Source organism: Falco peregrinus, chromosome 6 (genome assembly GCF_023634155.1).
Source record: "Falco peregrinus isolate bFalPer1 chromosome 6, bFalPer1.pri, whole genome shotgun sequence".
Classification (NCBI taxonomy): Eukaryota; Metazoa; Chordata; class Aves; order Falconiformes; family Falconidae; genus Falco; species Falco peregrinus.
In genome coordinates, this window is record NC_073726.1 from 39,267,095 (window position 1) to 39,280,029 (window position 12,935).

A 12,935-nucleotide genomic window follows, 5' to 3' on the forward strand; every position below is an offset into this window, starting at 1 on the left:
CTCATTAAATTCAGCGCGTATGCAGAAAAAACTTTTACCTTAATAATGTTCTGAAGAACCTTCTCCGTTACCACAGCTTTATGGCAAGCTGTCTTTTGGTATAAGTCCACAACAACTTCCAGTGATCTCTCAGCAAACGGTACATAATTCAATGCTACCCATTCCGCCTAGGAAAAGAAATCAGTAAATTACTGAACTATATGTGAAAACATATGTTTTGCATTGAACTTTCTGTTTAATGCATGCAAGGTTTGCTAAGAATATGGTCCAAGCAACAAAACTGCAAATACAGTGTAGTCTGACTATGGAAATGTACTCTACACTGAAGTAAAGTACATTTAAGTAGGAGAAATGTTGCAGTCTAGGCAAGACAACTACATTAGGACAATCTGTAAGGAAATTTAACTCACCGGTGCAAATAGTTGTATCTAGTGTGATTCCATTGTGTTGCAGGACAAACAGAATAAGAAGAATTAATACATACATAATAGTTACCTCTTTGATTACACTGAATCAGATGCTCATGCTTAGTGAACAGCAGAGTACACAGATCAAAAGAATTACTGAACATGTCCCATTTCTCTACAGCACGTGCAATTAAAAAACTTGCAGCTTGAGGGAATTTTCTCCATTCAAAATTATTATGTCTTTCTACTAAATTTGGTATCACGTGTAGGACAAGTTATTTTAGATTAATTCACTGGAAAAATTCAGACACATTCACTATGTCTGGTGTCCAGGCATGACCCTTCCTACACAGAGGAATACAATCTATAAAAGCAAAGTAGAATCCAAAGGGAGCAAACAAAGATAACAAAAGCATGTTTCAAAAAAACAACTAATAAATTAACATATTATACTGTACAACATGCACAGCAAAGTTTTTCCAGATGGAATAAATGCATCTTGCAAAACGACCTATATCTGAAACTGAATTCAGTTCACCAGCCAAGTGAAACAAGCGAGATTTCTAATTAATTACCTGATTATACTTTGCATTCGCAACATGCTTTGTTTCCAACTGTCCATACTGTGGAGGCTTGCAGGAAAATTCTACAAAGGCCAACAGCTGGTCAAAGATTGCAGGATACATTATCTGCATACTTTCTGAGCCCACACATATAGCCTATACCAAAAGAAAATACAAAAGCTTAATATGTATTTTGAACTTTTGTATTCAAAAATCTGCATCAGTACAAGGAGCTCCTAAAGAAAAATTCCCATATAAGACTATGCAAGAGTCTGTACAGCAAGAGCTGTATAAAAGACAGTGTATAGTTCTAACAGTTTAAGGAACGTAAGTTTTGTTATTCTATTAAAGTAAGTAGCAAGATACCTGGGCATATATAGCTTAGTAAATACAGCTATCTCATTTTGTCCAATGAAAGATATCTCTTCTTCACAAATTCTGATTTGACATGACAGCAAAGCATAAGGCCTACGTAAGTCCTGTCTGTTGGTCTCAGCCACATCTTCTTTAAGTTCTACTTCAAAGAACATTTAAATCTCAGAAGTAATTCATACAAGGTTTTCATAAGCAGATAAAATTGTGTCTTACAGAAAGGAACATAAATAAAATGAGGATGATATGGTTTTAGTATAGCTGAAACTCATAATCTTGCTTTAAAATGGAAAACATTTCACGAAGGGTGATATACTTAAAAGATGTCAATGAAATACCACGTTGTCGTAATCTAATGATTTCCTGTTGCAATATAAATCCCAAGGCAATCTTGGGGCTTTTATTTTCAAAGCCAAACACAACGATTCTATGAAGTTACTCCTAATTATTTTCTGTCATTTTAAATGTCTTGCCTTTCTTCTCAAAGTCTCTCCTCTCAAAGCTTCAAGAAACAGTCTATTTATTGCTCCACAAAAAGACCTTGTGCTTGTACTGTCATTTTCCTCAGGGGAGGAATTACCCCCTCTTTTCATTAACCACAGATCACGCATGACAAGTTGTGGCTGAACTCACTCAAGGTGCCAGCTGCTCCAAAGCTGTTTGAGTGCAGCCTCCATGCTGGGGCTGTGTCATGAGCTGTGGCAGTAGACGGGCTAGCAAATATTCTGAGTCCCCAGCCATGAGAGGGAGCAAGCCAACAGGGGTTACAGGCACTGTCATCACTAGATGACCCTAAGACCTAGGTGCAACCTTCAGGCAATCTACAACTCGCAGTAGAGCGCTCCGTGATCCACAATGGCCTTTCGCTTTTCCTCAGCTTTCTGCAATTCAAAACTCTTCTCTAATGCTCAAAAAGCTTAATCAACATCATGAATATAGCGCAGCACTCCTTCTAAAAAGCCATACTTCTTTTCTGGAAAAGATGCTTAGATCCTAGATATTCACCTGTGTGGCAGAAGACTAAAGGTTTAATTGCTGATCTAAAAGTCACATGTGTCACTAAGGATGTTGAAAGTATCTTTAAGAGATGCTTATAAAACAAAGTACCATTTACTGCATGAAGTGCACTTATTTACATACTTAAGAGACATGTATAAATCAAAAAGTAATGGTTGGACAACAGTAAAACACAGCCAAAACCTAAAATAAAATACTCTGCAGTCAACTGTTTGTTGTAAAAATTGATACGGTACTTTAGGTTCAGAAATTTATGCTTTAAAGGATTCTAGTACTAACCTTCAAACTTTTTAAATAGTTCAGATTTATCTAACAACTCCCAGTGCAACTACTGTCAGACTACTGGGTTTTTTTACAGTTTTCTGTAGCTAATTCTCTACCATCTTTGTCGGTATGTGTAAATACAGCCTTGAGTCTACCACACTCATCGCTCAAGAGGTTTGCATCCATACTGCCTACAGAGGCAGAATTCAAATGTGTCTGACACCCAAGCATGTATCTGCGTTCCTCTGTTTGATGAGCCAGCTGGCTCACTGCAGGGTTGACCTGGAGTTAACGTACGGAGGGACTGAGAATAATCAAGAGAATTTGCACTTGTGTACAAACTTTAGCTGAGGCTACAGTGATGAAGCAGGCAGCTACACTACAGCCGTGAAAGTCCAGAAGACAAGGTCTGATGAGAAATAAAATTAAGAACAAAACAAGGAGTGTAAAATGGGCTCAACACATGGAAGTCTGAAAGGAGAATCAAAGTTCCCTTCCAGTGCTATATTCCCGAGTTGCAATCTTTTACTAGTGCAATCACATCATAAAATCTCTTTATTAAACCAGTCAGAGGCTCAGTCTTAAAAATGTTGGGGTTTTTTCATGCTATTCCAACTACAAGTTGTTCCAGAACTTCTTAGAAAATCAGAACTGACCCAAATCTTCCCGTATCAGCAAAGAACAAAACTCAATCTGATCCCACATGCAAATATTTTAGAAATACTTTGTTTCAGAGAAAATGGAAAATATTTACATACTCTTCCTTTAACCATTCCACTAGCTCCTGTGAGTACTCCTGAGAATATTAATTCATTTCAACTGAGGAAGAAGATACTGTGGCCTCCAGCAAAACCACGTGATGGACAGCCTTTGCTCCACACCAGCACTGCCTGCCTGCCTTGTTATGTGAATTGTATCGCGTTATATATCCAAGAAGAGCGATCATATGACTTCACAGAACTTAGTGATATCCAAATACACTTAAACTTATTTTTTGATTGACTTCAGTGCTGGCTTGTTAGTAATACAACTATAGATAGGGTGGGAGCTACTGTATAAACTGAGGTACCTTCCTATGTAAATCCATGTTGTGGTTTAACCCCAGCTTAATCTGTATTTGCAGAGGCTTGTAACTGCCATACTAACTATTTATATTGGGACAGGGGAATAGAGATATCTCTATTTTTCATGGGGAGTTATTGCTTTTGTTATTGTTTAAGTAAACTTCAGCTAAACCGGTTTAACATCTTGACAAGATCAAGAGTATAAAAAACATGCAGGTTTTCCTCCTTTTAAAAACTCTGGTAACCCCTTCTTTGAAAAGCACTAATACTGTCCTGGTTTTGGCTGAGATAAGAGTTAATTTTCTTAACTGGTACAGTGCTGTGTTTGGATTTAGTATGAGAATAATGTTTTAGTTGTTGTTAAGTAGTGCTTACCCTAGATCAAGGACTTATCTGTTTCCCATGTCTGCCAGTGAGCAGGTGCACAAGACGCCGAGATAAAGCAAAGTCAGGACAGCTGACCCAAACTAGCCAAAGGGATATTCCATACCATAGAACGTCATGCTCAGTATAGAAACTGGGCAGAACTGGCCAGGGGCTGCTGATTGCTGCTCGGGGACTGGCTGAGTGTCAGTCAGCTGGTGGCGAGCAACTGCATTGTATATCACTTTGGTTTTTTCCTCCTTGGGTTTCATTCCCCTCTCCCTCTGCTTTTTATTACGATTACTATTGTTTGCTTGATTTTGTGCTTTTTGGTGTTTTTTTTTTTTCTTTTTTACTTTATTTCAATTATTAAACTATTCTTATCTCAGCTGATGGGTTTTACCTTTTACTGATTCTCCTCCCCTTCCTATTGCAAGGTGGGAGGAGTGAGTGAGCAGCTGCATGGTACTTACTTGTCAGCTGGGGTTAAACTATGACAGTTCTTTTTGGCACCCAACACGGGGCTAGAATCCCAACCCTGGAGGTATGAAGGTATTGTGAGGAAAACCAATCACAAATGGGGGTTCTTCCAGGAAACCTGCAGGACAAATGCCTGCAGCCTTTGGGAACTAAGAACACCTGGATAAGGAGACCAGCAAAGAAACAGAAGAATCTTAGAGATGAATACATGGAGTAAGTGGGGAGAACAGGACTAGGGCAGGGCTGACCTGCTGTAAAGGGAAGGGTACAAAAGGGTCAAGCCTGACTGGAAAAGGATGAAAATGTAGTGGATACAATTGGTGTTAAAACTTCGCTATTTATATTCCCACACACAAAACTGAGATTTAATACCAACTTCTAACCTTACACATCTGTTCTCAAAATAGATTAATGAATATTCGTTAAACCCATAAACTAAAGAAATGACTGCAAGGTAATGAATCTGCCTTGCTTCTAGGGTTTAAGTAAGTATGAGAGAAGTCAATCCACATGAAGCAAAAAGAAAACAAGATACTGAATTGCTGCTCATTTTGTAGGCACCACGTGTTCCGTGAACGAAATGGGGCAGGATCCTTTCGGGGGCAGTTGGCGGGCAGGGGCGTGACCACACAGCTAAGCGAAGTAGGCATAAAATGAAAGCCCAAAGGAATAAAGTCAGATCACATGGATAGCTTTCACTCTAGCATTTCCTGAGTAGGCTTTTTGGGGCAAATTTGTAGCTTCGGGGTTTTTAAAGCAGCACAATATAAATGCATGATCCCAATCATTATCAGCTTTGTTTCTTTTGAATAAACAAGTTTTCTGAATGAACACTGTATTTTGCAAGGAGATATTTTACAACTCCAGAAAGAAGCAATTTTTTTTTTTTTAACTATGCAGAAAAAGGGCACCCTAATCTGTTGTTTATAGATTCACTTCCAGGAAAGGTGCTATTTGAGGGTAAGTTCTATAGTAGGAACTTCTTAAGGAAAATGCTGCACTTCTGCTTAAACAACTGGTTAACAAGAGGCAAGAAGGCAGGCGGTCTGCCATAGACGTTTTATATATTACATTTTGTATGAACTCGAAGTTCTCATGATCACTGTTCTTGACTTTGTTTATGGCAGTACCTGGGCAACGTAAGGAATACTGTTTGTGGGACTGTTCCCCCAACTCTATGTACAGACCTTCGTACAGTACAATAATTTAATATTAGACAGACAAGTAAATGGCTACAAACACAGCACAACACTGAGGGTATTTCTGCAATCAAGCAAAAGTGGATTTCATAAAGATTACACCATTCTTTTCAATGATGAGCACCTGGGCTGCACCAGGAATGGAGATCTGATTGTTCCAATAACACTGTGCAATTACAAATAATATAAAAATTCATGTTTGAGTCACCACACTATAGTTCTGAGAAGACAAATTGAGACACGGTGTAGTTTATCTTTTCACCACGCATTTGAAGTCACATTATTACCTTTTGTAAAACATCTAAAGCTGTAAGCACTGCTTCCTGTAAACTTGTCAAAACTGCCTCAGTGTAAGATGGAAGGATGAAAGGGGAAGCATCAGAACTGATTGGAACCGAAACAGCACCGTGCAAAATGACACCCAGCTTCTGCAGATCATCCATGCTGAAACCAGTTTTGATGTGCTGGTAAAGAGCTGGGAATATCTGAATTAAAGCTGTAAGAAAAGGCTGGCTGGGAATGAAAGTCAATTTATCACAAGTAATTGGAGGCCTTGTACTTTCTGAACCAATCCTATACCAGCTGTTCCAGGCTGCCCACCAAAGATTCAAATCTTCAATCTCATCTGTTATTACAGGTGGTTCAGAACCATTGTATCTTCCTATTCTTTCTCCTATGGAATCAGTTCTCATGAATGATCTGCCAATACTAGTGGCAGTTGTTGTCCCTACCACCACAGGTACAGAAACGTTGATAGCCGGTGGTGTATCAGGTTTCTCTGAGTCTCGGACAGGAGAAACAATTTGTAAGATCTCCTGGAAGCTTTTCAGAGCAGCCAAGGAAACTTCGTTATTTTTGCTGAGTGCTGCTGATTGGATGTGATCCAGAAGAACATCCCAGGCTTGGGAAAAGTCTCCTATTTAAAAAAAGAAAGAGCAAAAAAATTAACTTAGAACTGTCCTCCTATTCCCCTTCCCATCCACCCTGTCTCAAGAAGGCTTTTCATGTACTTGTTACTCTAATACAGAAAAATATCATGAGGTTAGGTGATGGCTTGGATGAATTTCAGAATATTATCAGTTCAACTGTAACCAGAAAGAATGAACATGAAATATGAGGAAAGAAATAATATATCTAAATTCATGTCAAATTTGCTAGCAAAAAAATCACATACCACATCCCATATCAGAAAAAAATGTTTTCTTTATTCAGGATAGTGAAACAGATTTGTTCTTATACATACCAGATGCCTGCTGAATTCAAAAAGTGTGAAGTACACACAAAGAATTAAGGGTCAAATCTATAGTCATGCAATAGAGTTATAAAGAATTTATTTTAAAATGCTCTGATAATTGTACTGTGGAGAAAGATTTTTGGAGTTTGAGTTTTTCATTAAATTTAGCCTTAACCTTCAATTTTCTATGTTACTAATTACAGGGTTTGAATAATTAAAACAGCCCTGTAATGTTTTAGTTTTTTATTCAATTTTAACTCAGGTCTAATATAATTTAAAATCTACTACATTTCAGCAATACCCTTGATAGTTATTCATATATTGATATCTGTATCAAAAACAACCAAAATGAAATAAAACACAACTTATTTCTAGTTCATATATGTATTAATTGCATACTATGGGATAAGGAAAGTATATTGATGTAGTGGGGAATTTTCTTTGCAACCTATACATTCCCTGCTTCTTTTTCCCTTTCTCCTTAAAGAAATTAAACATTAGGTCATTTACCAAGCTACTGTAAAATAATACTGCATACAACTGAACAATATAAATGTTCAGTACTTCACTGAATGAAGTGAGATCTCTTCATATTGTAAGAACACTGCTAAACTTGACACACTGATGCTACAGAAGAGTTCCAGGCAAGTACTGCGTAACCTTAGAAAGACAAGAGGAAAAATATGTTCTGACAACCAAAAGAACAGAAAAATTATTCTTGTTATCAGGCTACCAGAAATTAAAGCTATTTGGCACCTAGAATTGTGACTAGTGAGATTTAATTTCAAGTACTGTCATAGAGAAGAAGAAACTGGTACTTATAACTTTTGGCCCCAAGGAACACGAATTAAAAACTCTGTAATTTTCATCACACTTAAGGCGAGACACAACAGAACACATTTTTAAGCTAAGATTCTTGCCCAGTACTTTCACTGAAAAAAAATAAATAATACAAAAGCAGAAAGTTTATTACTGTATCTTTCAATAACTGTTTAAAGTTATTGTATAAACTTTACCTAAAGGCTGCAGTAAGTATCTCCTGGTGTTAAATATTCTTGCAACTCCAGCCAGTGTTAATACCCATGTCTCAGCCCACTGTTTCTCAGCTGTATCCCTTGAATGATGGATGAGAATGTTGCCTCCTCCTGATTCAATCTTCTCTTTGTCAGCTGTGGTGGAAGATTCTCGAACCCTATCCAACAGGTGAAATAAAACCTGTAATAGTCAGAAAAAGAGGAAAAAAGCAACTTTTCAAATAACATAGTTGTATTTATGGTAAAATAGCAAAACATAGTAATTTTTTCCATTGTCCTTTCTGTCACTGTGTCTTCTTGAGAATTCTCTTATTCTAAACAGTCCCTGCAACAGGTGAGAGTAAGGATCAGTCAACGGTTGTTTACTTGAGAAGGGTTAGAAACAGCATGATCAAAACCACTGAGGGCAGTGTTACCACTAACAGAAGTTAGCAAACCAGTGGATGTCTGATACCTCAACAGATACAACTTGCAGACTCAACTACAGCCTGATTCTTCCGTAAGGTATAACCCAACATGACTGTGATTTAGAACAGGGTATTTGACAGATCCTCTCAAAAAGAGCCAAAACAGAGCACAAAGCAACAACAGATCAATAATAATATCAGATCAGTCCAATCATATGACCCTCAAACGTCTCTATACTTTTGCACAAAGAAACGAGTCATTCATTCTTATAGGAAGGGAACAGCCTTTTTATCCAACTCCTGAGTAAGAAAGAACTCATGAAGATACAAAAATCACATTTCATAAGAGGCTTTAAGGGCCAGAGAAGAGACAGTGTAAAAAACCACCCACAAAACCTAAGAAATCAGACTTCTGCCACCATATGTTATCTTTAAAAAGTCTTAATAAACTAGCTAATTGATATTAAAATAGCATGTCAATGGTTATTAAAATATGAATGCAATTTAAAAAATATTCAGTGAAAGTTTACACATCATACCTTCCATATTACTGTGTGCCATGTTGAATGTTGCAACAAAGTTCCATGAGCACCAATAGTAGAAAACAATGTCTGCCCAGCGCTTTTTCTAACTGCAGGTCGGGGATCCACACACAGCTCTCCAAGTTTGGCATACAGGCATAACCAAAGACAGTCAAACGGTGATGCAGGATGAAAAGGTCTATTCAGCATCACTCCCTTTTCTTCTGCCTGTTTCTGCAACACTGCTTCTTCTTTGTTTAGCTCCTTTTCAATTATTTCACCTCTTTGGAAAAAATAATCTGAAATATTCCACTACAAAATAAATAAGACATATGCTGTTGTACAATAAAAATATTACAATGCTCTTAATGATCATGAAATAAACTGTTTCTCATTTTCACATTTAAAAGCATTTTGCAAAGTACATCAAGATATTAATTTCTCTGTACTGATGGAAGACAGTCAGCACATAAGTACTGTGAGATGCAGAAAGTACTTTTCTTAGCCTCAGCTTTCATGCCCCAGTCATACATGAAGTACTAGAAAGGGAAAACGTATATTAAAAATAAGACAGCGATGAATGTGCTTACAACACAGTACTATTTCTTTAACCCTGGAGTCATGCAGATTAAAGATAAATTGTGCCTACTCAATTTACATATGATTCCGAACTCCAGCATAGGAGTTCAGTAAGAACTCAAAAAATAGGTTTTGCTTTCATCTGTAGAATTGACTACAGATAAATTTTCATTTAAGAAAAAAAAGAAAAAAAAAAGAAAAAGCCAGAAGCAGCATCATTGTAGGTTAATATAAAACTCACCAACAAACCAATTGAAGTTAAGCTAATATTTAGCTCTTGATTGTGAAGTCCAAAGCTTCCTGCAACTTCAACAACTATCTGTAGACAAGTACATGGCATTGTTGGAAGAAAGTCTGTCACAACCAACTGAAGACACTGGAATGCAGTCCGTATTAAGGACTCTCTTAAAAAAAAAAACAAAAACAACACACACACACACACACTCATTTCAAATTTCTTCAAAAGCACAGCAACTTTTTGAATATGATACAACAGGAGATAGCATTATTAAAAAAAAAAGAAAAAAATCCACTTAATATTTTGACATTAATGTGCAACAATGCAAATGTTTCAAAGGGTTTTTTGAGATATAACATTAAGTTCAAGCTTCCAATTCTGATGTATTTTAGACTGTTAATTAGCTAGTGAAGTCGAAGTTTAGACTCTCCCGTGGTCCTCAGCTAGTTTTTTATAAAGTGAAATCCACTTCTCTGTTCTAGAGTTCTGGGACTTGTTAGTTCAAATGTGTCAGCTAAAACATTCTAAAAAAGCAACAATGGAAAAAACAAAGCTTAAGTTTAAGCATGATAATCTTAGCTGTTCTGAACAATTTTTTGTATCAGCAGTTACAAATTACTCAAAGTATGCCAAACAGGTTGGCAAAATGCATTTTTATATATTAGGAAACATTCATGCTAATGTAATGGTAGTCATAGTTGCTTCAATACTACATTATGTTAGACAAATTCTTTTCAAAATATCTGCCATTAAATAGATCTTTAATAAATACTTTGCCTTCAGAACCAAATTCTTAATACAAACATTAAAAAAAATTAGCATAGAAAAGGTTTATAAAAAGGAGCTCTCAGAAGCAGCACAGTCATCTAAAACAAAAACCTTGTTTAGTGAGACACAAAATGAAGGAACCAAAAGGATTGGTGGACTCTAGATTACACAAAATAGGGAAGATGCATTTCAATTTCACTAAAGAGTAGGTTTTTTTCATGCTTAATATTCAACATACGAAATAAAAAATTCAGAAAGTTTGTGATACAGAAACTTAGCGTCCTTCAGAATACATATCGCAGGGAAAAAATCAGAATACAGATGTGTCAGTTACATATTTCAGAATTCTAAATAAAATAGTAATTTTTTCAATTAATTCAAAACGAAAATCATAGGTGGGCCATTTCCACTGTATCGTAACAGCCAACGTGATATGGGAGAAGCCAGAGGAATGCACAAGAAACTTCACATGGACCATAATGGTAAAACTAGTAATTCTCTAACACGATGCATACTGCAGAGAGACACCCATCCTACCACATAAGATCAAAGGATTTATCACTGCTTTATACTCATGGAGGAAACGCTTATACACCACCTTCTCTCATATTCATTACAGGAGTCTATAAAGTGAAACTGCAGTTCCCCCTCCACTACAAAGTTCCAGAGGTATGTGACCTTCAAGGACTCCCAAGAGAGAAAGAAGGCAGGAAATGGAAGTACAGTTATACTACATTTTGAAGAGCTGAGTTAATGGGAAAGTAAACTCTCTTTCCAATCTTCAAATGCAAGGCTGCTAGAACAAATTTAAAACCGTTCATTTCCCAATTTATGTCCCACACTACTATGTGTTTGGAGGAAGGTTTCAAAGTCCTTCACGCAAATGGCAACAGCAATACAGCTCTTCAAAAGGTAAAACTGTCCTTGATGTTATAGGTGGCATGGAAAGGTAAACACAAATGCAAGAAACTTAAGCTTAGCTTGAAAACTTAAGATCAGGGTTTATCTATCCTTAAAATAAAAAGGGGCATCCCGTTGAAAAAATCTTCAAAATCAGACTTCCTTTTGTTTGGCAGGCTAGTACCACACCATCAAGAAGTGACCAATGTTATCACTGGCTCTCAAATAGCATCTTCTGTATTTATAGCAGCTTTGCAAGTTCTCCTAGAAGGTAAAAGGATTTCTGTCCTGGAATCCAGGATTTTCACTGACCAGAGGGAAGACATTTGTGAAGAAAATCTCACGGTTAGTAAGTTTAATAATGAAGTATGATAACAGTGCCCACATCTTGCACTCACAGTAAGTGAGGTAAGAAATTCCGTTGTTTCCCAACAAAAAGGAAGCTTGCTTGATTTTGTTTCCCCCTTCTGTAGTTGATACGATGTGGGCAAACAGTACTACGTAGTTGAAGAAAAGTAGATTATTCTATACGCTTTTTAGGAGGAGATGAAGATATTATACAAGATCTTAGTAACATCTTGAGATACTGGCCAGTGAGGCATGGGTTTAAAATGTAACGGGATCTGAAGACTGTCTTCAGAAGGAATCTGTGTTGGTTCTCATCCATTAACAACAGTGAAAACCAACATGCATGTAGGAACCACAGAACACACCGCACTCACTGTGGGAACAGCAGGTACCAAAGGAAGCACGGTTACCAAAAAGAGGATGTTCACAACCAGGAACGTCAACATCCTTGGGGATTTTTTTGAGTACTACTGCCAGAGCAAACAATGCTGGTACAACACCAAATCCTTCAAGCATTTCAAGGGGCTTTAGGAGGTCTTCGTATGGCCAGAAACTAAGGTGAGGTGAAAGAGATACGCCAAGGTGAACTGTTCTGATACCAGAGTTATTTGATGACCTATCTTGGTGCTAGTCTTGACTCACACCAAAGAAGGAATAATGTGGTCTAAATGTATGGGTATGGTTCTTGGTGCTTATAGTTCTAGGGGCAGATGTTCATTTCACTGCTCATTTGAAAAATACTCCTTGCAACTTCACCTCTTGCTTTCCCTTGTGGGCAAGAGAACCAGTCCAGTAACATTCCCTCTCTGTTGGCAACAGTCAGCTGTTAGTCAGTCAAGGGATTCACCCACAGCAAGTAAATAAACTTCCATCCTTGTGCTACCAGTAGCCATTTAGAGAGGAAGGCTTCAACAGAAAAAGAGAGCGTTCAGATGACAACACATACTAGAGACTACCCAAAGATTAAAGAAGAAAAAGAAAGAACAGAGGAACTGTGAGCAACAGCTAAGACAAACAGAATTGTCTGCAAGCACCAGAGCTATGTCCAGCAGCTGGTTAACATCAAATTAATTGGCGCAAGGAGTACTCCTCAGGGTATACTGCATGCTGACCACAGGAGAGCATAGAGTGGAATAATACTGTGGTCTTCTGAAAGATTAATTCAGTAAAATAAAAG

The 12,935-nt window shown here is 37.3% G+C and overlaps 1 protein-coding gene across 3 annotated transcripts in view; it reads right to left on the bottom strand.

The window, feature by feature from the left end:
* MON2 (MON2 homolog, regulator of endosome-to-Golgi trafficking) overlaps nt 1–12,935 on the bottom strand; it is a 73,985-nt gene that overhangs the window by 17,400 nt on the left and 43,650 nt on the right. For 2 of the 3 annotated variants that reach the window (XR_008747712.1, XM_055807534.1), the window contains exons 23-29: nt 9,746–9,908; nt 8,944–9,237; nt 7,980–8,178; nt 6,017–6,645; nt 983–1,126; nt 411–428; nt 39–167 (exon numbers count right to left, since the gene is read on the bottom strand). Coding sequence is in view for 2 of the 3 variants with exons in the window: in XM_055807534.1 (XP_055663509.1) it covers nt 39–167; nt 411–428; nt 983–1,126; nt 6,017–6,645; nt 7,980–8,178; nt 8,944–9,237; nt 9,746–9,908 (1,576 nt within the window). In the remaining variant the exon portion in view is untranslated. The remainder of the gene's footprint in view (nt 1–38; nt 168–410; nt 429–982; nt 1,127–6,016; nt 6,646–7,979; nt 8,179–8,943; nt 9,238–9,745; nt 9,909–12,935) is intronic. The other variant, XM_055807535.1, reaches the window with a different exon arrangement.